Genomic DNA, 23,016 nt, shown 5'->3' with positions numbered 1-23,016 from the left:
TGTTTAACCAAACAGATTTGCACCAAGACAACTTAGAAATCATTGCATGCTGTTTTCTAGGAACACAGTGGCATGACTTCTGCTACCCTGTCCACCTCCCTTCCACATGGCTTCCTTGCATTTTAAAGTCTAGCCATTTTTTCTCTGGCCTCTGCCTCAAGCATCTTTTCATAGCTGTTTGTAACGCTGTATCAAGTAGACTGGACTTCAAGAATTGGGCTTTAGGAGCAGAAAGTTGCTATAGTGTATAGCACTAGCAAGTATAAGAAGCCTGCTATACTGCTGAAGGCAAGAGATACGTATCTGTGTGTCTCAGTACAAGAACACAAGCAAATCTGTAACAACTACAAATCAGTTTATCTAGGAATAGCCTTTCTGCAAGAGCTCCCTTCATACACTAAGGAAAGTAAAATCTCACCCGTGTCATTTTAAAAAAGTCTAATGATGGTCTGTTCCATCGTACATCCTCCTCCCGTCTGCGCTTTAGCCGGCTTTTCTTTTCATTCAGAACACAAGGCTGAGAGCGGCATCTCAACAAGCCCTGACGCCGGCTGAGCTCAGGTGTGGAGGTGGGAGTGCTGTTAGCTGAAGGCAAGAGATTTCCCGTCTCAGTGATGTGCTCCTGTGAGAGGGAGAGGCGGCGCCTTGGGTTAAAGTCACAAGGGCCTCCAGAATTCCAGCGGGTACTCGAGCTTGTGCTGCCCTCACTACTGTCCACAAACCCGCTGCTAGCAGAGGAAGGTCTGGGTACTGGTGACGTGTTGAAGCTGGTGATAGTGAAGACATTATTTAGCGACAGTATGTTTTGGGGCAGACTGATACTTGTGCTTCTCTGTAAGGTTGCACTTCCATGACTGTTACAGCGTTGCAAGGTAGCACTACCACCACTATTACACCGTCTCTTTGACACAGGAGTCCAAACCTTTGAATTGCCAGGCTTCCACGGTGATCGACAGCGAGCCAGCTCATCCGGCTCAGAGAGGGACCGACAATGGCGTTTTGTTGGTGGTGCCAAGGGCTGACCCGAGTTTTCGTTAAGGTTTAACTCACTTATCCATCCTGACACCATAGATGTACTGGAAGATTCCTGCTGCCACTGCAGACTACCATTACTGGCAGTGTTGGTGCTGAATGGGCACACTGGGAAAGGGTAAGCTGAATTCCTTGTTGTGTCAGTCTGGATTGGGTAACCCCCATTTAAAGCTTTCCAAGGACTCTCTTCTGAAAACAAAAGAAAGATACAAGTGAAAGATGCAAAGAAGAGACCTTCTTTTAAACCCAGTTGAATTTAAAACAACAAATCAAATTCAAGCATAGAAGGATGAGCCATAAATACCCAGCTCTTCAAGATTTCACACTACAATTACATATTCATTTTTTAAAAAGGTAGTAAATTCCAAAAACATGGAGATCAAAGTATTTCATGAGCCATTCCAGCATATATGTACCTTGTTAATGCTGTACATAATCCCATATACTCAAAGATTACAGCATTGTGTTTCTTAGCAAGGGACAGGGACAGCTTCCTAGGCATGGCCCATCACAGAATTAAAACCTGTAACAGTGAACAACCTAAGGTACAGCCAAAATGGATTAACAATGTGAAAACCTAGCAGGGAATTTATTTTTTTTTTTAATAAGACAGCAGGATAATCTCTTCTTAAGACTGCTGTCCTTCATTTGGCTGTTATGCTTTCCTATTAAGAATACCTTACTAAAGAAAAAATTTCAAGACATGGGTGTTCACATTCTGTGCTGTGAAAGAATTAAAATTAGAAACAGTATAAAGTTAAATCAGACTGCAGATTGTTTCCCTTTTTTTGCTCATATTAAAAGTACAAGGGAAAAAATAATCTTAATTCAATACATAAAGTGAGTATCCTTTAAGAACCACCTGCAAGTTTTACTGTGAATACAGACACAACCCATAGTGCACAACTTCTCATCTGAAGTGGTAATGCCACATTAGAAGCAGTCTGCCAGCGAAGCCTCTCACTCTTTTGTAAAGCATTTCTTTGAGAACATTCTGCACATTTTACAGCTGTTCCTCCACATTATACAATGAAGTATAAGAATAACTACAGCAGACTTGGGATTTGCAAATTGAAAAGCAGCAAAACTGTTGGCCAGTTAACAGTGCTTCATGCTTGGTTAGAAAATTTGCTAATTTAAACCAATTAGCCAAGTAAGTTTCACTTATCCCAGCTTTAAAAAAAAGAATATTTTAAATACCAAGCTTTAATCTGACACCTATTTTAAGTCTGTAGATACAGCCTAAAAATCAAATACTAGTGCTTTCTTATAGTTGACTGTCTAAACTAAGTTTTAGAGTAATCAACAAATAGAAGATTTGCTGAGTAGCTTTAAAAGTTGCAAACCAAAATAGTTGTACATATTCCATGCCCAAAGTATGTCATGGATTATCCTGTTTATTTGGATCTTAAAGAACACTATTGTCTCAAAATCACTTAACTGTGCAGACAGCTGGCCTATTCAAACAACATGTTTTATTAGAATTCCTCTGTCCTTCCTCCTCCATTCTTTCAGATGGGTACAACCACATACTGTGCTTTGCCTTAAGCACGTAAGCTCTTCAAGGCAGGGACCATAATTCAATGCAAATAAAATAGCCAACACAATGGGATCCAGATAAAGTTTGAAACTGAGCATCTAATGCAGGACAATTCGCTAGCTTGGACTGGCCCGATTTTTAGAAATCTTTAGGAAGCTTTCTCCCACGCTGGGAGGTTGGTTTAAGGTTTACTGTAAAAAAAGTTAGAAGTTGCGTATGTGTTTAATTGTTTACACATCAGAACCACAGAAACATTTAGGTTGGAAAAGACCTTCAAGATCATCCAGTCCAACCATTAACCCAGCACTGCCAAGCCCACCACTACACCCTGTCCCTAAGCTCCACATTTACACAGCTTTTTAATACCCCCAGGGATGGCGATTCCCTCACCTCCCTGGGCAGCCTGTTCCAATGCTTGGCTACCCTTGCAGTGAAGAAATATTTCCCAATATCTAATCTAGCCCTCCCCTAGCAGAACCTGAGGCTGTTTCTTCTCATGGTATTGCTTCTTGCTTGGGAGAAGAGACCAACCCCATCTGGCTATAAGCTCTGTTCAGACCCTTGCAGAACCACCAGGTCATCCCCCCCACCGCCCCCGGGCCTGGTGCCCCAGCCCCTGCCCGGCTCTGGACACGCTCCAGCCCCTCAGTGTCTGTCTGGCCGTGAGGGGCCCAACGCTGAGCCCAGGCCCCGCGGGGCGGCCCCACCAGTGCCCAGGGCAGGGGGACGGGCGCTGCCCCGGCCCTGCCGGCCACACCGTTTCGGACACCGGCCGGGACGCTGCTGGCCTCCTGGGCCACCTGGGCACGCTGGGGGCTCATGCCCAGCCGCTGCCGCCCAGCCCCCCCAGGCCCTGTCCCGCCGGGCAGTTCCCAGCCCCCTGCCCCCAGCCCGCAGCTGCCGGGGGCTGGTGTGACCCAGGGGCAGGGCCCGGCGCTCAGCCCTGGGGACCCCCACACCACCGGCCCCGGCCCCTCGGCCCGGCCTGCCCGGAGCCCCCCGCAGAGCCCCCTGCCCCCGGCACAGCCACGCTCCCCCCGGCTTGGTGCCATCTGCAAACTGACCACGGGTGCACTCGATCCCCTCGCCCACATCATCCATAAAGGCATGAGACAGGACTGGCCCCGGTGCTGGGCCCTGGGGACACCCCTGTGACTGGACACCAGCGGGAGGTAACTCCATTCCCCACCGCGCTTTGGGCTCAGCCACCCGGCCAGCTCCTAACCCAGCACAGAGCGCGGCACCCAAGCCGTGAGCAGCCAGTTTTTCCACGAGATGCTGTGGGAAACTGTGGCAAACAGTGTCAAAGCCTTCCTTAAGGTCCAGGCAGACACCATCCACAGCCTCTCCCTCACCCACCAAGCAGGTCACCTTGTTGTAGAAGATCAGGTTCATCAGGCAGGACGTGCCTTTCATGAACCCGTGCTGGCTGGGCCTGATCCCCTGGCTGTCCTGCATGTGCCACACGATGGCACTCAGGCTGACCTGCTCCGTAACCTTCCCTGGCACCGAGGTCAGGCTGACAGGCCTGTAGTTCCCCTGATCCTCCTTCCTGCCCTTCTTGTGAATGTGTCACCCTGGCTGAGCTCCCGTCTGCTGGGACCTCCCCGGTGAGCCAGGGCTGCTGGTAAATGATGGGCAGAGGCTCGGTGAGCCCTTCTGCCAGCTCCCTCAGCACCCCGGGGGATCCCGCCTGGCCCCACAGGCCTGTGTGTGTCACAGCGGTGCAGTGGCTCACCGACCATTTCCCCTGGGATTATGGGGGCCTCATCCTGCTCCCTGTCCCTGTCTTCCAGCTCAGGGGGCTGGTACCCGGAGAATGACTGGTCTGACTATTAACGGCTGAGGCAAAGGTGGCACGGAGTACCTCAGCCTTTTCCTTAGCCTTTGTCACTATGTTTCCCCCCACAACCAATAAAGCATGGAGAGTCTCCTTAGCTCTCCTTTTGTTGCTAATGTCTTTATAGAAAGATTTTTTATTGTTTTCTACAACAGTAGCTGGATTAAGTTCTAGCTGGGCTTTGGCCCTTCTAGTTTTCTCCCTGCATAACCTCACAACGTCCTTGTAGTCCTCCAAAGTCACCTGCCCCTTCTTCCAAAGCTCATAAACTCCTTTTCTTCCTGCATTCCAGCCAAAGCTCTCTGTTCAGCCAGGATGGTCTTCCCCACTGGCTGGCCTCTCGGCACATGGGGACAGAGTGCCCCTGTGCCTTTAAGATGTCCTTCTTGAAGGATGTCCAGCCTTCCTGGACTCCTTTGCCCTTCAGGACTGCCTCCCAAGGGACTCTGTCAACCAGCTCCTGAACCAGATGAAATCTCCCCCTGGAAGTCCAAGGCAACAATTCCGCTGACACCAGTCCTTGCTTCTCCGAGAATCAAAAATTCTCATCATTTCATGATCACTATGCCCAAAAATGCCTCCACCCACCACGTCACCCACCAGCCCTTCTCTGTTCACAAACAGGTCCAGCGGGCACCTTCCCTAGCTGGCTCCCTCACCAGCTGTGCCAGGAAGGTCTCCTCCACACACTCCAGGAACCTCCTAGCCCGTTTCCTCTCTGCTGGATTGTATTTCCAGCAGACAGCTGGTAAGTTGAAGTCCCCCATGAGAACGAGGGCTAGTGATTGTGAGGCTTCTCCCAGCTGCATATAGACTTTTTCATCTGCCTCTTCATCCTGGTTGGGTGGAGGCTCGAAGAGGCTCCCACTATGATACCTGTCTTGTTGGTAACAGTATTTAAGATAAAAATACCATTTCTCTTTGAAACCTTACAACAACCAGGATTCACATTTTATGGGGCATCCCACTCAGCAAATAAAAATCCTCCATGCTTACAGACACAACAGAACATGCAAAATTTCAAGTCCATCCCTTAATAAAGCAGTACAAAGTTTACATCTAAGTGGCATTTCCATTTTTGCTAGATAGAGTTTACTCTTATTCTAAGACAACCAAGGTGGAAAAAACAAGTAACACTTGTATGAAGGCACTGGCAACTTAGGGTTTGCATCATGCTGAATATTCCATGTGGCAAGACATGTAAGAAGGTATGTAAAGATTTCTGCTAGCTGAGGAACCTGAAGAGATGTGTAGCATCAAAACCAGCATTGCTGTGCTTCTGTACACCATAGCAGATATTGAACCAAAAAAATGTGTTACAAGAGCTTTTACTATGCAAAGCAGATCACAAGTACAGAACTAACAACCAGCTATTCCCAGTATTGTTCAAAGACCAGCTTAAACCAGCAGGCCCTACAACAGCATGCTCCATCCCCCTCACCTTATTTACAAAAGAAAGGCTGCTTGCTATACCAATTACCTCAGTAAAACACAGCTAAGGTTTCTGAAGAACTTACCATTGATTTCGAAAGGGAACAAGCTGCCACTTTTGTTCAGCTTCTCAGATGAGTACTGAAATCAATCAGAAAAAAAGTTTCAACTGTGTGAAAGAGTCAGCATACACTTCCAGAAAACGGCATGCAGTTTTCAGTTTCCCTATTTGTACATTTAACAACATCTTTAAAAGGATGAGGTTTGCTGGGTATCTTCCAGAAATTCCTGAAGAGCTGATCTTCATAAATAAAACTGCTGGCATCTAGCTATTTGTAATATTTTCTATTTTAATGCTAAGTTTCAAACTGTTTCAAGAATTACAATATTAGCCAATGTGAATAAGCTGCAAAATTAAGAGCGATAATTCACCCTTAACAAAAAAGCTTTGATCCAGTTCTCATTTCAGTGGGGAGGAAATTACCATCTGACAATTGGGTTTCCATTTTCAATCTTAAGGCTAAAAAGCGTAACACCTCATCTTAAACTGACAGGACTAGCTTTATCTAAACTAAGCGTAGAAGCTCTTCAGGGTCACCACCACAAGCATTGTCCCAGTCAGGCTTTACTAGTAGTATACATCATCTTAGAATTAGTGTTGCCAAGTATCTTAAAACTTGAAAGTACAAGAGTCATTTAAAACATCTCTCCTAACCAAATACCATCTTTTGCAAACTAACAAGCTTTGGAAACCATGGTTTATTGGTGACTGTTCACCACTTGGAAACAATATAGAAGCCATACTTAAAACAATGTTTGGCTGTAAAGAGCCTCAGATTTCATGATTAAACTTCATCAGTAGCATCTGCACAGTAAGACACATTTACATGTAGAATGTTTTTCTGTCTACTTAACTAATTTAACTAGCAAATATTACTACAGAGGCATTCTTAAAGGGTCTAGATTTCTCAGAAACGATTAGAGCTTGTTATCCTGCCGTCTATAATGGAGTTATAAATAAATGGCTTAAGGCTCCATCAGAGCCCAAGGGTCATCATCCTGAGGTGGTGATGGGGGAAATAGAGAGGAAGACCCCTTTAAAGAGAGCAACACGCTCTATGTGAAGATTGTTTTTTGTGTAGTGCCAAAGAAGATGGCATTGTACATGCACTTCCTTTCCAGATACAAAGTCGATTTTTAAACATCCTTGGGCTACAAAGTTGGGGTTTTTTTTTGCTGTAAGGCAGCACACAAACTGCTAGTGACAACTTTATATGTTTGAGCCCCACACAAGTTACAAATGCTAAACTGTGGCAATATTCCCTTGGTATTATTGTTTAGAGGTAGGAAATAATGAAACAAAGGACAGCACAGCAATCTGATTTTTTATCTTAATTTATCAACATCTGCATACAAGACAAGCCATTTGCTTTTATAAATGCATCTACAGATGCAAATGTAAACTTTTTAAAGAAGGCTACTTGAGGTTCTGCTGTTTACTTAAGTCTGAATCTGTCAGATTTACAGTTAATTAGCCCTATCCGAATCATGTGAAGTCTGCTACTTGATAGCAGGAGCCCCAGTCACTTTTAACAGTTTGATTTTAGCTGCAGTTGCCAGTTACATAGCATACACATTTAAAAAGCTAGTATCAACCATTTACCCTAAACAGCTACTAAGGTGTCATATAGAACACAAGAGCACATTAACAGTACTAATTACATTTCAGGTGTCTCTGAAGGGGAAACAAATTAAAAAACTTAAGGTTTTGCAGAAAATTCCTCCCTCTCCAGTTTTCCCAAATAAAAGGCAGTATCAACCTATTCAACTATCAGCAGTTACGGAAAACATGTGTTTGGAACAGAATTCTGTACCAAAAAGTCTTAAAAGCCAATGTATCTTGAACTACATGGAAAATGGCAATAAGAATCGTAACATAATTAGCAATGTTTAAAAGACTACTGACTATTTACAAGATCTTTGCTGCTTAGAACAGAACCTCAAGGACAACCCCATGTAGCAAAATAGATTGATATCTACTTTTTACAATTCATTTAAAGCTAAACGCACCTTTAACAAGATTCTCTTCATGAATGCCTGAGTTCTTTACCTGCACTTTGACCACCTTAAAAAGCCTCATCCATCGGGTAGAGTCTAAACTACTCTATCTCTGACAGTTGCAAAGCACTGAAAGCATTTTTCAAGGAAAGAATGGAAAAAGTGGGATGACATACACACAGACTATCCGTACTACGGAGAGCATTTGCAGTGTTCTAATACAGACAGCAACCCTGTCCTTACAGCTATTCATGAGCTCACTTCTATGACAAGGCAGACATTACTACCCCTACAACTTGTTAAGTAATCATTTACACAGAATTCTTGTAAGTTACAGAAAAAGTACTAATTCTCTATAGAGATTGAGACCAAAATCCCTCACTAAGAATGTCACACCTCACATGCAAAAGAGTAAGCTGCAATTTTTTCAGTAAAAGCTCAATGCAGCGAAATAAGGGCTGACTAAGAAAACAATAAGCAAAAAATCTCCATTATATGTACTTGGTTTTCTGTACATATAAAAAATACTTGGGAACACTATCTGGCAGTATATTTTAATGATGTCTGGAAGTACAAACTTGAGTAGACTATCAGGCTGTAAATTTTTCATAGGAACGAGGCTCTAAACAGCACATGGCAGAAGTCCCACTAGATCATGACCAGGTCACTGAACCAGTTTATCACCCCTCCTGGGCTGGCCATGCTCTGCCCTCCCACATTCATTCCCTTTGTGCTATGATGTACCTGAAGCTTCCTGAATTAAGAGGGTTTTTTTATAATTATGCTCAAGAAGAGATTGCAATTGTTAAGAACCTTGACAGGGAAGTCTGCCAACCTCTGCATGAAGAAAAAAAATTTCCTTAGAATAAGGTCAAATTTTTCAATAAGGTAATTTTCCTGAAGAGAAAACTCAGGAGGTTATGCACATCATCTTCCAACTGCTCCTTTTTGAACAGGTATCAAAAAGCCACCAAGATCCGATGCCTCTTGAGCACTTTCCAGGAAAAGGCACATTTCAAGATAGATATACACAAAACAATGAGTCTACTAGTTTCACTTAAGGTTGTAATCACTTCATGCAAGAAAGCAGATCTATTTTGAAATGCTTGTTCAAAAGCAGAACCTCTTTTGTGCATTTGGAGAGGCTATGCTCAAGAGGAAAGGAATTGCATGGTATGACATTTAGGACAGCAATGCCATTTTCCATTGGTTTACCAGGTCTTAGCAGCTGTTCTTTCAGTAAAATATTCACTTACAGCAACACCTAGTCTTTAACTGACTAAACAAAAGAGGCATGCAAGTGAGACTGACAATTACAATTTACGTAAGTGTTCTTTGCTAGTGAAAACCTAACTCTAACAAAAATACTTCTGGCTATTCTTCTACATACACCCCAAGCCATTACATTAATAACTTCACAGCTTGTACTCTCCTCCTCATTCCCTGAATGACTCCTTGTTCTTCATAATTTTAAAATTAATTTCTTTAATTCCAAGGCATTATCCCCAGTTTCCAAGTATATTTGGGTTCCTCCAATTTATCAGCATTCTTACCAAACCACAGGAAAGCCAGTATTTATTATTCCAGTACTAATTTAACTACCACACAGGTGTGACTTTCACAGTTCAAGCAGGCCATGCCAGACCTCTATCTCTCTTACCAAATATCCTCCAAATACGACCAAATAGGAAGTTGTGATGAGAAGCATTTGACCTTTTCTTGGAATGCAAAGACATGATGAAGTCACATCTTAGACTCAGCCCTCAAGGATTTCAGCTAGTGGCTTTCCATCCAAGGAAGTCACTTCAATTCTGTCTTTCAACACAAGTCAGCTTCACAAAAATTAAAAGTGATGACCAACATGTACAGAAGGGGTTTATAGTACAGCTTTTTTCTTCCACAAATGCTTGTCTGGAGATGCTCACATTTCCTTCTCAACACCACACTTCGAAGGCACGCAGCTCACACTGTTACTTCACAAACCAACACTAGCTTCTACACAAATACAAAAAAGTGCAAGCTTAGTCCAAACATAAAAACTCCTCAAGACTCTTAAGGTTCAAGGGATCTATGTTCAAGAAGAGAGACCAATTATTTGAATTATTCATGCTGTCAACTCATGAAAGCCGTAATATGCTCACAGAACATCTCACTGTTGTTAAGCAGAGTCAACCAACCAGGGACATTGTTCTACCTTGTGAGCTTCAGTGCCCACTTGAGACAAAAGCCTAGGACAACCTTCTTGCTTCTACAGCAGGAAACCCAATCATTTGTTTGTTTCTGAAGGCATGTGCAGCATAAGATTGTACAATGTAACTGAGAATGCACAGGCCAAATGAATTACACTCACTTGGAAAATTAATATGCCATTTAACAGAGCACTAAAAAGCTACAGCTAATATTCTACAATATACTCAGGCAACAGGTAAAGGTACTGGGTGGTCACAATACAGCTTACACAATTGAAAAAGCATCCTATGCCTGTTGTCTTCATGCCCAGCTTGGCTAGCTGGAAGGTTAATAGCTTTCAACACCATTCTTGCTTTCTTTTGTAACCCTCATTTATGAGCAGCATTACAGAATAGCTTTTTCCCCAGCTATTTTATCTGCTTGTACCAAGAGGAGCACTTGTGTGGATGGACTGTGAAAGGTATTGTGAAACTGGTAAGGTTTAACATAACTTGGGCAAGAAAGGTTAGTCTTAATCCTCGATCAGTGCACAATATGATTCACCACATGGTCTCACAGGATTTTGTGCCAGCACAAGTAATGAAAGGTTCTGGCAAGACCATTTCAGAATTCTTCTAATAGCAAGAATGATTTAGAGTAAACTACAGCATGAACCTGAACCTCTTCCCAAAAAGTCTAAACATGCCATAGAGCAGATTCAAGACCCTCACTACCAGCTGTCTTTACTAGGGGAAAAAAAAGTGTACTTTTTCATCTTAGATTCATGTTTTAGTCAAGGAGCCATCATTTGCTCCCATGAATTCTTTTTGGCAGTAAAAAAAAACAGTTGCACATTTATTCACACCTCACTGATTTCCACACTTTTTCAAGTGGCCACTGTGTGCCACTAGAACCTGTTCCTGGCCTTAGAACCCACCTTCTACAAAAACTAAAGCATTTACAAAATCAATTACTTGATAGAACAGAGGAAACGAGCAGAAGGGTGAGAACAAAACCACTGATGAGACATTTTCCACTGCACTCATCCTTTTGTGTGCTTTATTGTATGTACAGGTAAGGACAGAAATAAAAAGCAACCAACCTACAAGACATGACAGCATGCCAACACAGTCCTGTATAGACTCCACACAGCATAAAATAAGAGCAGAGAAGGATGTGTTACATGTTTCTGGTCCAAAACCTACAGTGACTATCAGTAAAAGGACAGCTAATTTTTCAAATTTATGCAGACTTCAATGCCTCAAAAACTAGTAGTCACAAGATGTCACCGCAAGTTCAAAGGAGGCAAGCAATGCTGCTGATTACAGGTCATTGTTGTCTCTCACTTTGGCTCAGTTTAGTTACAAATGAGTTTGCCAGTTCAAGAATGCAGAAGATTCTCCTAGAAACTGCATAGCCCAAGTGCTTCACCAAGCTAGCCAAAATAAGCATAAGCACTGAGTAAGCACTTTATTTTGAGAGTTAACATCATTCCAAGAGCTTTTATCTGCCTTTCAAAAACGGCATGTATTTTACTTGAAGATACTAAAACCAAATAGGTTATTAGAACTCTAAATGGACCTGTTACAGTTTTAAAAATAAAACCATTTGATGTCTACTATTAGAAATCTTACTGGACAAAGTATTGGACAACGGGTCAAGCACTTCACACATGAGAATTGCAGGTACTTGTGCAGAAACTCCACTACAATCAGGATGTGCTTCACCTAGTTTGGGCTTGTAAAATAAATAAGGAAGCAGTTCAGCTATTTCAGTACAAGTCATAATAGAGGCAGAATCTTATTGTTAAAGTAACTAAACATGCTTCAGTTTCAATGCTAGCATTATTGTAATTTTAACTATAACTCGAGTTGAAAAATACTTGGACATTTAGTCTTTTTTTTGTGTCCCTTTGGCACCCTGAAGTTTGACCTATAGAAGGGTGCCGTTACAATTAAAGTCAGTGAAATGAGGCTAGTGTATTACAAGAATAATATGGTCCCAGGGCTCTCAGGTGGGCACCCCAAACTGACAGGACACTATTTTGCATTACTCACTCTGGACCAGCTAATAGCTCTTTTCAGAATTTAAATGCAAAAAGAACAGACTCCGTGTCCAAATAGCATGCCTGATCCACAAATATTACAAAACTTTTCAGAGCACCAGACATCTGACACACTGACAAAAGCAAAGATCTACTAGCACCAGTCTGGTTGTCAGTAACTTGACTTTCAGTTCAACTGTATTTACTTGATGACATGTTTTCCTTCTGCCAGGTGCTGGGAGTTACCTACACAGTGGTCACTGATTTTTGTAAGTAAATACTGTTGTCAGATATTGAGCACTTGGCCATATGAAGTGAAGAAAACTTCATGACATACCAGTACTTGTGTTTTTCATTAGGGGAAAAAGGAATCCTGAGGAGGTTTTGATAATTCAGGCTTTTTGCTATTTATTCAAAAATGAAACTAAGGTTAACAAGATTACTAAAATAAGAAAGCATTACACCAACAAGGGCCATACACCGAAGTTTCTTCCCCTGACCCCCCCATATAGCTCTCATGCAACCCTGCAAACCAGTCCTAACTTAAAGAGTTGAATTCTGGCTGATCTACATCCTTGAATTTGTTACGTAGTTTTGAGTTACTTCTAATCTACTTTGCATTTCACATTTATTACACATTATTTTGACAGATCCTTACCAGATTAATATTGTACGTTTTACATGTCAGATCATCCAAGCTCTGGTTCTGCAGCTTTTCTGTTATTAGTGTTACCATGGTAGTTGTTCCTTTTCCACTGCTCACACAGAAGTGTTGGAGGCTCTTTCGGTCTCTTGTTTCAATACTCATGAGCCATTTCTGTTTTGGTTTAAAGTCTTGAGATTTATGCTTCCATCTTATTGCCAAAGTTTATTTCCAACTGCTGTCAGTGTATCATGTCTGATTTTCTGTAAAATTGGGGCAGAAAAAAGAAAAAGTCAGAAAAAAATCTGTTTACCTCAATTACTGTTTTAATAACAGGACTCACGTTTGGATCATTTATTTATGCAAGAATATCACTCTTTGACCAATGCCATCGCCTGGAATTTCAGATGACATGTCTATCCATGAAAGAGTACTCCTATTGCAGTTGTAATCAATGAAATCTCAAAAGGGAGGTGATACTCATTCATAGTAAAGATCAGGATATTATTTGGTTGTTTTGTAGTATTAAACTGGTTCTACCTAGGATTTTTATCCAAGGCAGAAGGAAAGACTTCAGCTTTCCCTCATTTAACTACTCAAGTCTTAGCCAGGTACACCAGAACAGCATACAAAACATGCAGATACCTACCAAACTTTTCTGTACATTTAACACATTCTACCATATTGTTTCATTGCTAAACCTTTCTTAAGGAGGGTGGAGCAGCAGGTAGCTCATATGCTATACCCACTTTCCAAGCTCTCAGCTATTTCTAATATATTCCCTGTGGGTTTTATTTTTAAAAAGTTACGTAATTGCTACCTGTCAGCAAACACCAGCTCTTAAACTTGTAAGCAGGACAGATTACCATACATGTAAAAGCATCACTGACAAAAGCTTAGATATCTTTATTCTGTGAGCAGTCATCTAAATCAAAAGCACCAGGTTCACCAGCTGCCTCTTTCAATCCTAATGATCTTCTACATTATTTCTTTCCCTCTCTCTCTTCCCTCAACATCAGTAACCTTAAACTGCTACAATATAATTCCTCACAGTCTTCCATCAGTCTTTATTAGCTGGTTATTTCTACCACAGCAAATGGACCTCTGTACTTCCCTGAACTCCACCCCATTCTTCCAGTTCATGAAGAAACAGAACAAAACCACAGGACTTCAGCTTCTTCATTTTCCTTCTTCTATCATCACACCTTTCAGGCTCACCACAATCCTCAAATTCACTTCCAGTTTTCAAAACTAAGGCTACATTAATATTAATAGTAATTTCTTCATAGTACCTTCAACAAACTCCCCATAATTTTGCCTTACTGTCTTAATAAACATCTTTCCTCAAGTCATGCTGAGGATCCATTAGTGACATTAACCATTCCTGCTTATGCTTTAAGTTGGTCAGGGGTACTCAGTGACTGCTTAAGGAATTAAAAAAAAAAAAACAGGAAAGATCTATGCACAAATTTTTGTATTTTAACAAAGCAGCATGACTCTTGAGGAAAGAACAACTATGCTGCTAGGACCAGAAGTTTAAAACCTAGCAAACAGAAGTCTACGGTAAAAATACAATAGCAGAATTATAAATGGAAATTTCCATAAAATATTGCCTCTTTTCCACACTGCTTCTTACCAGCTGTTTAAATACCCAGTAGTAGTAAGCAAAAAGCAGCCACTTGAGTCCATGACCCAAGTTAAACCTGTTTCAAACTAAGATTATTAATAGTATTAATGGTATGTTAGATTATCTTTTAAACCTGTTGCCTTTGAGTACATCCTCAAATATGATTTTCATCTGCTAACCATACACTATTTCACCTTCACAGGAATCTGTTAGGTAACAGCCTCCCTTAGCCTCAGAGCTGTTCCACAATCACAATTTCTACTCATCTTTTGCCCTTAATCTCACATCTACTTTTATTTACTATAAGACAGGGTGCTTACAAGTGCTCTTCAACCACAAATAATGGTCTGTTTTTACTGAACATGCCCCGTCTTTCAGGAAAGCACCCAACTTGAAATATTTACCACATTTTGTTCTGAAATCACACCAACTCAAATATCAAAACCACTCAAGTTGAAACACTCATTGGTAAAAGTTGCAAATACCCTTTTCTATGTAAGCAGCATCTGCCAAAGCAAAAGTGGAGTTCATGAAATGCTATGCACATTTAAGGACAAGTGTGTGAACAGAGCAATATTTAGAACAGCACAACCACACATCATAATGTCCCTTTTAAACCTGGTAAAGTTTAAACTAGATCTAGAAATCCAGAAGAGAAGTAAAAAGAAAGGCTGATTGATGGTCAGGAATTGTCCACATACAGACTGAAAACATACCAAAGCTGAGAAGCTTAGTAACTGGCACAAAGACTTTCAGATTCATTTTAAGGATTAATACTTCCACAACTAAGAGGCTACTACTAAGAACCAACTGAAAAGTTCAGCAGGTGTTTAATTAGCTTTTCTGTTTGGAAGGGCCATATAAGAATTTGTGCATGTTCTTCCTCAAGGAAAAAAGCAAATCCCGTAAAACCACCAAAGATGGGGGAGAAACAAGGTCTTGTTCTGTAATCAGTTCACCATAATGTAGTTAGATTCTTAGTTTTTAATCTTCCAATGTTTCACTGACATCGTAAATTAGCATAATACCAGCCAGACTAAGGAAAGAATAGATGGAAGAATATTAGTTTTTAGTTAATGAACCAATAGTTTCAGTTGCATGAAAAGATAAAGGGGAGGCAAAAGAAATCACAGAAGCATGGCACTATCAGAGTCAAGCTGAATTGTACAGTTATCCACATTCTTAAATCCTACCAGCTACTGAAAGTAATACTGGAGAGTTGCAACCATTCAGGCTCTTTCTGACAGTGTGAAACTCAGTCAGTTCTGAAACACCAGCAAAGTGGAGATTCCAAGAAGGGTCTCTCATTTTAGCAACTCACACTTACCAACAATATTTTAAAATTAAACACACTCCACTGAGAAAGATTTTTTTAAAAAGTGTATATATCAAGGGTTACATGGGACAGCGGTGAAAAAGCAGTGTTACCCAGACAAGCCTTCATATATCAACTACTACTCCCCCATCAGCAAATTCCATTTCTCAGTACCAAGTACCAACCCTAGGAGCACAAGTTTTAGTTCGGATCAGAAGCATGCTTTTAAAGTCAGTTCCCTCAGCCTCCTTTAACTGCTTCATCTCACATTATGGATCATCAGTCTCATCCAGAAGTAACCCACGCTGAAACAAAGCCAGAAGGCACACTACAGCCACCTCCAGGCATTCAGCACGCTGCGCTAGACCAACACTGGTCCAAAGTGAGTCAACTAGGTTTTCCATGCTGTGGACATCAGTACACTGCAAATCCAGTCCTGTTGGGCAGTCCTTCTTGCCAATGATGACTTAACGAATGTTTAAGTGGACAAACTGTTGTCATAGAAGCATAGAATCATTTAGACTGGAAAATACCTTTAAGATCATCAAGTCCAACTATTAACCTAGCACTGCCAAGCCCACTACTACAGCATGTCCCTAAGTACCACATCTACACATCCAGGGACAGTGATTCCACCACCTCCCAGGTAGCCTGTTCCAATGCTTGGCTACCCTTGCAGTGAAGAAATGTTTCCCCAATATCCAATCTAAACCTCCCCTGGCAGAACTTGAGGCCGTTTCCTTTTGCCCTGGCACTTGTTATCTTGGAGAAGAGACCAATCCCCACCTCCTACAACCTCTTTTCAGGTAGCTGTAGAGAGCAATAAGGTCCCCCTTGAGTCTCCTTTTTCTCCAGGCTAAACAACTTCGGTTCCCTCAGCTGCTCCTCACAGGACTTGTTCTCCAGATCCTTACCCAACTTCACTGCCTATCTCTGGACGTGCTCCAGCACTTCAAGGTCCCTCTCTTGTAGCAAGGCTCCCAAAACTGAACCCAGTATTTGAGATGCAGCCATACTGCCATCGCACTCCTACCAATTCCAGGTTGCAGTTTGACATACCTCAGCTGCCATCATAACTGCCAACACATTTTATTCTCTGGCTATTTGTTGCCCACAGCAGTATACCAGCAAGTGATTTTGCTACTACACAGAGAATCAAGTGTAACATCAAGGAATGTTTATAGTTGGATAAAACCAGAGCTCTTCCTTTTTTGTTTCCTGGGAAAGGCTGTTTTCCAGCTGGATCAGTTCCCCAGTTTGGGACACAAATGCTTGTGTGGGCACACTGTGGGATGGTAATGCTGCTTATTAGGTACCTGTCTGACTGCAGTGTCAGGAAAACAAAAAAAGAAAAAGCCACATGAGAGCCAGTTGACATCAGCATTTCCTACACTGAGCCAGGTAGATTCTACTATAATTAGGAATTATATGTCACCTTCCAAAGCATGGTTTGAACATTATTTGCTCCTTTTTCCAATTCTTATTTCCTCTGACTAGTCAAACTCACCAGCTTGCAGTGATCTGAAATTGCCCCTGCAGCCTCAGCACCTTAATTCAAAGTCGCCAAAGTCCTGGTTCATTCTAGTTGAGCTATTTATACTCTACCAGGAATTGCCTCCCTCATCTTTGCTAATTAATATTGGCTGTTAGGAGGTAAGACATTCCCAAGAGCCACTCTAGCTTCACTACGCTGTTGTAATTTTAAAACTGCATTAGTATGTATTTGCAAACCTTACAAGCTTTTGGCCCTCAATGCCTCCTAGAAAGAAGTTCCTTACACTACAGAAAACTCCTCATGGTATTTTCATGTTTTAGGCTTTTTGTTTGCTTCAAGACATGCATTTAATTTAAACACAGAGATAGCAAGCTGTTTTATTTTATGGACTTTTCCCATCATATTCTCTTTCCAGCACCGGTTAAAAGCTGCTAACTTGTTTTTCAGTTTCTCCTTATCATGCCCTTTATGCTCATCAGGCCAAATCCCTCTCAAACTGCTCAGAACTTCATACTAACTGGATTTTCAGTAAGAGGAACCATTTGACCATCCTTGTTAGGGCAACATGGATCCTGCTGAATTTGCATTTCTTCAGCTGCCCCACAGCACAGATCTCAGCACAATGAAGTTCTGCCTGCCTTTGCAAGTACGTGCCCTGCTTTCTACATAACCTGTAAGCATACCCCAAACATACACACCTCTGCTGTCACAAGTCTCTACAGGATGCAGCTGAGCCAGGCATGCAAGTTCAAACACTAAGATCCTCTAAGTCTGAGGCAATAACAATGGCCCTTGGTGCTCCAAGTTGGATGAAGTCCTACAAGATTATGGCCATCCTTCCTATAGCACACCATCTTTTATGGAGCCTGATTAGCTAGAGAGTGAGAAAGTTGAACCATCCAAGATAAACATGTGTAACAGAAGAAGTTAGACAGTTCCTGTCCTGGGAGAGACTTAGTCTTACTAGGATCTCCCTAAGGCTGGGGGGTAGAGGTGAGAGGTGGAGGGAAGAGAAGCTATTTTTATTGCTGAAAGGTAGACTAATGAAAAGGAGTAAGACAAACAATATTAAAAAAAAAATCAAACTCCAAACACAAGCCAAAGCTAACATTCCTCACAGTTGGAGAATGAGCTGCGATGGAATCAGTATTACCATTATCTCCGATTTAAAGTTCTGTTCTATGACATTCCGAAGTTTGAGGGAAAGTAAAGGTTTACAGTACTACTAAAGAGGCAATTTTATTTCATTAAAAGTTTAGCCACGAGTAGTAATGACTTGTAAAATTTCTGCCAAAATTAAGGGTGGAGGTAGAAGAAAGTAAATGCTCATGTCACAAATTCTGTATCTTCTCAGTGACATCACTGGGGTCTTTTTTGCGAAGATTACTAAAAATATGGATTACCCACCCCCCAGTCAATTAAAGGATGTCAGAGGCTCATCCAATTTGACAACCTACTTTCAAAGAGATGAAGAGTCCTGATGAGGAACATAAAGCCAATTCAAAAATCTCTTCTTGGCTCTAAGAAAGTAAGGCAGCCAGACTCATTTCCAACCCACTCCTCCTCCTCTGCATCCTGCAGGACAAAATGTTCCAGCAACAGCTCATCTCACTGGGAAAATTTACATTTGTTTGAAACTTCTGAATTTCTCCTGTCTCTGGAAGCTCCATCTTGGATGAAGAAGAAAAGATAACGAGATTTTAGACTATTTCCCCATAACAAAAAATGTAGGTGTTTCTTGACGATCACAATTCCATTTTTTCTGTCTACGGGATTAAAAATTACCCAGTGAGAACAAAAAAGGTCATTCCCTCTTTTCTGTTCCTTTACATTATGTCCTACTCTTTCCTCCGAGTGCTACATGGAACCCTTATTACCAACAATCCCATAAAGACATACTTAGCCAGATCCCAGCAGAAGAAAAGGATTAGCTAGAGTCAAAATTCCAATTCGGATAAGTAGGTCCTTTAAAATATTATCTCTGCTTCAGCAAGCCAAAGCAGCTAATCACCCCAGCAGTACTAACTCCAGATCTAGATGATTTTGTTACTAGACTCTAGATGAGAAATGTCTGATTTTTTTGTCTCTTTGCACTTTCTGCAGCATCCAAGATGCATTTCAAAATTGACCCATTATACAAAACCGATCAAGTCTAACAAAGCATGGTCTGTCCTATCCTACTTATGCTTGAAGCAAGACCATGGTGGAAGACCAGTGCTTTAGAAACTGCTAAATATTTCACACCATCTGAAAAAACCTACATAACGTCTAGTTTCTTGCAATGCAAAATTCCAGCTTCCAAACAGAAAGAAAACATTCTACTCCTAAAACTACACATTTACCACAGCACTAAGAAGTTCACAGGGAGGCTAAGCATTCCTTGTAACATAAGTATATTAATAACTTTTAGCCCAGAAAGGATCTCACTAGCAGGCATTTAAAGAGAATTATTTGGACTCTACCCTTTTCAGAACTAATCTCCAACTTTCCAAAATTTCACATCAAGTCTAAAAAGTTTTAATTAAAAGTTTCCTGCAGCTATAGAATTATCCATCAGTGCTTTGGGGGACAGGTACTAGAGGGGGGGACACCTCAGTTTCCAGCATCTCATACTATAGGGATCCTCTCTTAATGCACAATTAACTATCACTCCTTTATTTTGTGAGGTTCTCTACAAAAAAATTAAAAACAGTGCATTAGAACAACAGTTTCTGACCAAACGGGACAAAAAGTGTAGAGTTTATAATCCTAGTTTGTATTCTGTGGAAGTCATTTCACAACCATCTAGCAAATCCTGTTTAAATAGTAGTTTCTCTCCCTGCAGAGTTCAGATGTGACAAATTAAGGTAAGGCTCAACAACACTCACTACACATGCTAGAACTCAAAACAAAGCCAAAGAAGTTAGTTCCAGCATTTGCAATTCAGAGTTTCTTTTAAAGACTAAAGAGATATTCCTTGAGCTACAGCATCTCTTAGCTTTCTCCATGCGGTCTTCATTTCATAAGCCAGTTTTAATCCAGGCTTGAACACCTCATAATACTGAAGCTTCCTTATAATAAAGTTTGCCACAACTCCAGCACAAAACTGCCAAAGGGGACAAGAAAAATATGCTAGAAGGCACCCTTTATATTAACTGATGGCCACTGGAGTCAAGTTTCTCAGCTATTCCACAGGCTCAGGAAGCACAAGCAGCATCAAGAGCTCACAACTGTCTGCTGAAGACCATACCTCACTTAATGTGCAAGTCAGGACTGTATTTCACTATGCTAAGGTCAAAAAACTAGGATTTAATTTGTTACTGCCTCCAGAGATACACAAGAATAAATAGTAGGTCCACTTGCCTCAAATGCCCAAAATCACTACAGAGCTCAGCATTTCACTGTTTTGACCCTTAAGCATGATTGTTCTAATACCAACTGGTCACAGACAGCTGTGACAAAATATAAACCATTACTAAAATAAGGCGGCACCCTACACACTCATTTCCACACCATCTCCCACACTTCAGATGTGAGAGCTCCTATAAGAAGGAAGCAAAGCCTCAACCATCATACACAGCATTTGGACACTGTTTTATTTAAAATACAGTATGTTTCAGCAAATCCCTTGAACTCAAAGGGAACAAGTAGTACTCAAGAGTTTTCCGATTGAAAAAACAGACCTTGTTCAAAGAGTGAGAGATGGAGAAAACCTACGGCAGATGCATCAGAAGTAAACTAAAGAGAATATCCTGGCTTAAGATGGTGGTTTCCAGTTTGCAAAACTCACAGCCAGATTATGTGCTGGAAAGAGGTTAAAGGTAATTCTTTGGTGTACAAATTTCTCATTCTTCAGATGCAGAATTCATTCAGCTTGGCTGAGAAGCACATACCAAATAAAAACCTAAAATTGTTTAATAAAATTTGCATTAGAAATGGAAGATTTTACTCTGTTATACAATGAATGTTATCTGCAATAAATATACTACTCTGTATTTCTCAAGTTACTATTGGCTCGTTAGGCTTTATTTTTAAATAAAGAGGAAAGTCCCCTTCCAGAAAGGCAAAGGAAGGGTTGAGACAGGAGATGTTAAGCCTTTGTCACAGTTTATAAAGTATATTTCTCAAAGCAACAGAAGTGGTGGAGAAGCAAGCTCAAGAGACTTTTCCAGATTATACCTAATTAAAGCAGGGAATGTATCACCACAGAAAACTAGGGCTAAGAACTCAACCCAGCCAGAGGTTAAAGTATTTATTATTGAAAGCTGGTATCAGTAATAAGTCTCTCAGTCTCCCAGGTTTAAACCTGTCTTTCAGACTTGAAGACTTCACATTCACATCCCAGACTAGTCATCCTGCATCTTTTAAAGTATCTTTGTCAGACAGGAGGGCAGATGAGCTGTGCCTTGTGCCTGATCCTGTACAAAGACGCTTCAGAAAGATGCTTTTCCAAGATGCTTTTGTTACTCAGATTCTCTTTCCTAAAATAATCTACCACTACCTAATGACAGGCAAGTATTTCACTAATTTTGCGGAAGGATATTTACATCTCTACTATGTTTGGAGTTCCATTTGAATAAGCCATCAGCATTGGTCTGTGACCAGTCACCTCCCTGCAACATGTGATTTGGACTGTTTTCCTTCTCGGCATTGCTGCAGAAAGCACAAGACAACATCGACATCGCACAGTGCTGAGGATCAGGAAGTCTGGTCTACTGAGGCTTTTAGACATGAATGCCAAGCCCTTTGCTTACTATTGCAACTTTCAGTCTATGATATTACTGGAAGCTCGGAGCTCAGGTCCTACACAAATTATTTCCACCTCCACGTGTTGTGTATAAATATTTATTTAAAACCAATGGATGTATTTATTTAGTATACAAAGCCTCCAGCAAGATAAAAAAAAAAATCGGACTCATAAGTAATAATTTATACAGAAAAAAAATCAGTGTTTGAAGAAATACACATACCACCAGCCTAAGTCTTCAGCACTCCCAACCAAAGCAAGTGATCCAGATTTTAAGACCCACAAGATTTTATTTTATTCTAAGGCTTGCAGGGGGGAACCCAAACAAAACACAGCCACATAGATGAGGACCAACTGGTCCTACTACTGATATTTGCTTCATTCCACCAGTTAGATAATAAAAGCCTAGGACAAAATAAAGATAAGCAGTAGCACCTTTCTGCATGATCATAGTGTTTGCCCTTAAAAATGAAAAAGGTTGAAGAGGCATGTACACATTTTAAAAATACTCAGGCCTGAAAAACACATAGCACTGACCTTTAATTTGTATGGCAGTGACAATGATGATTACTCCACACACATCCTGCTCCCCCATGACAGATTGAAACAGTATCAGTACTGAAGCACTAGTCTATTACCAAACCCTATGGACTTGGAGCGGAGGGATTATACAAATTTCCTCCATACATCATGGTCCCAAAGCAGACACTGCTAATAAACCTCCTATTTGCCTTCAGGTTCATTCTGAAGAGTTTCAGACATCTGGTTGGCTTGTTTAAAAGAAAAAGCCCAACTAGTAAGTTTGTTTTTATGATCCCAAGTGTGAAATGTTCTTGGTGAAGGCCTCAGGCCACGTGAGAAACTTGTGTTAAGATGCTACTTCATGGCATTTCAGGTATCTAATGAGCTACATAATCTGCACACAGCGCAGTCTCTCTAACATTAGCTTGCGTACAACTATGGAAGTTAAAAACAACGAACCTATGCTAGTCCAAGTAGTTTTCAATAAATAGTACAGCTAGTGAACTGCAGATACTGCTAAATATAGAACTCAAGTGCTTAGCAGCATTCTGTATGTATCTATATATCTCAATGC

At 41.1% G+C, this 23,016-nt stretch overlaps 1 protein-coding gene across 1 annotated transcript in view; it reads right to left on the bottom strand.

The window, feature by feature from the left end:
• Positions 1–23,016, bottom strand: part of FAM53A (family with sequence similarity 53 member A) — a 74,045-nt gene that overhangs the window by 38,814 nt on the left and 12,215 nt on the right. The window contains exons 2-4 of the mRNA XM_056340510.1: positions 12,773–13,020; positions 5,930–5,984; positions 419–1,221 (exon numbers count right to left, since the gene is read on the bottom strand). Coding sequence (XP_056196485.1) covers positions 419–1,221; positions 5,930–5,984; positions 12,773–12,922 — 1,008 coding nt within the window. The 5' untranslated portion in view covers positions 12,923–13,020. The remainder of the gene's footprint in view (positions 1–418; positions 1,222–5,929; positions 5,985–12,772; positions 13,021–23,016) is intronic.

Source organism: Falco biarmicus, chromosome 1, assembly GCF_023638135.1.
Source record: "Falco biarmicus isolate bFalBia1 chromosome 1, bFalBia1.pri, whole genome shotgun sequence".
NCBI classification, from domain to species: domain Eukaryota; kingdom Metazoa; phylum Chordata; class Aves; order Falconiformes; family Falconidae; genus Falco; species Falco biarmicus.
This window is presented reverse-complemented; position numbering and strand designations above follow the sequence as displayed.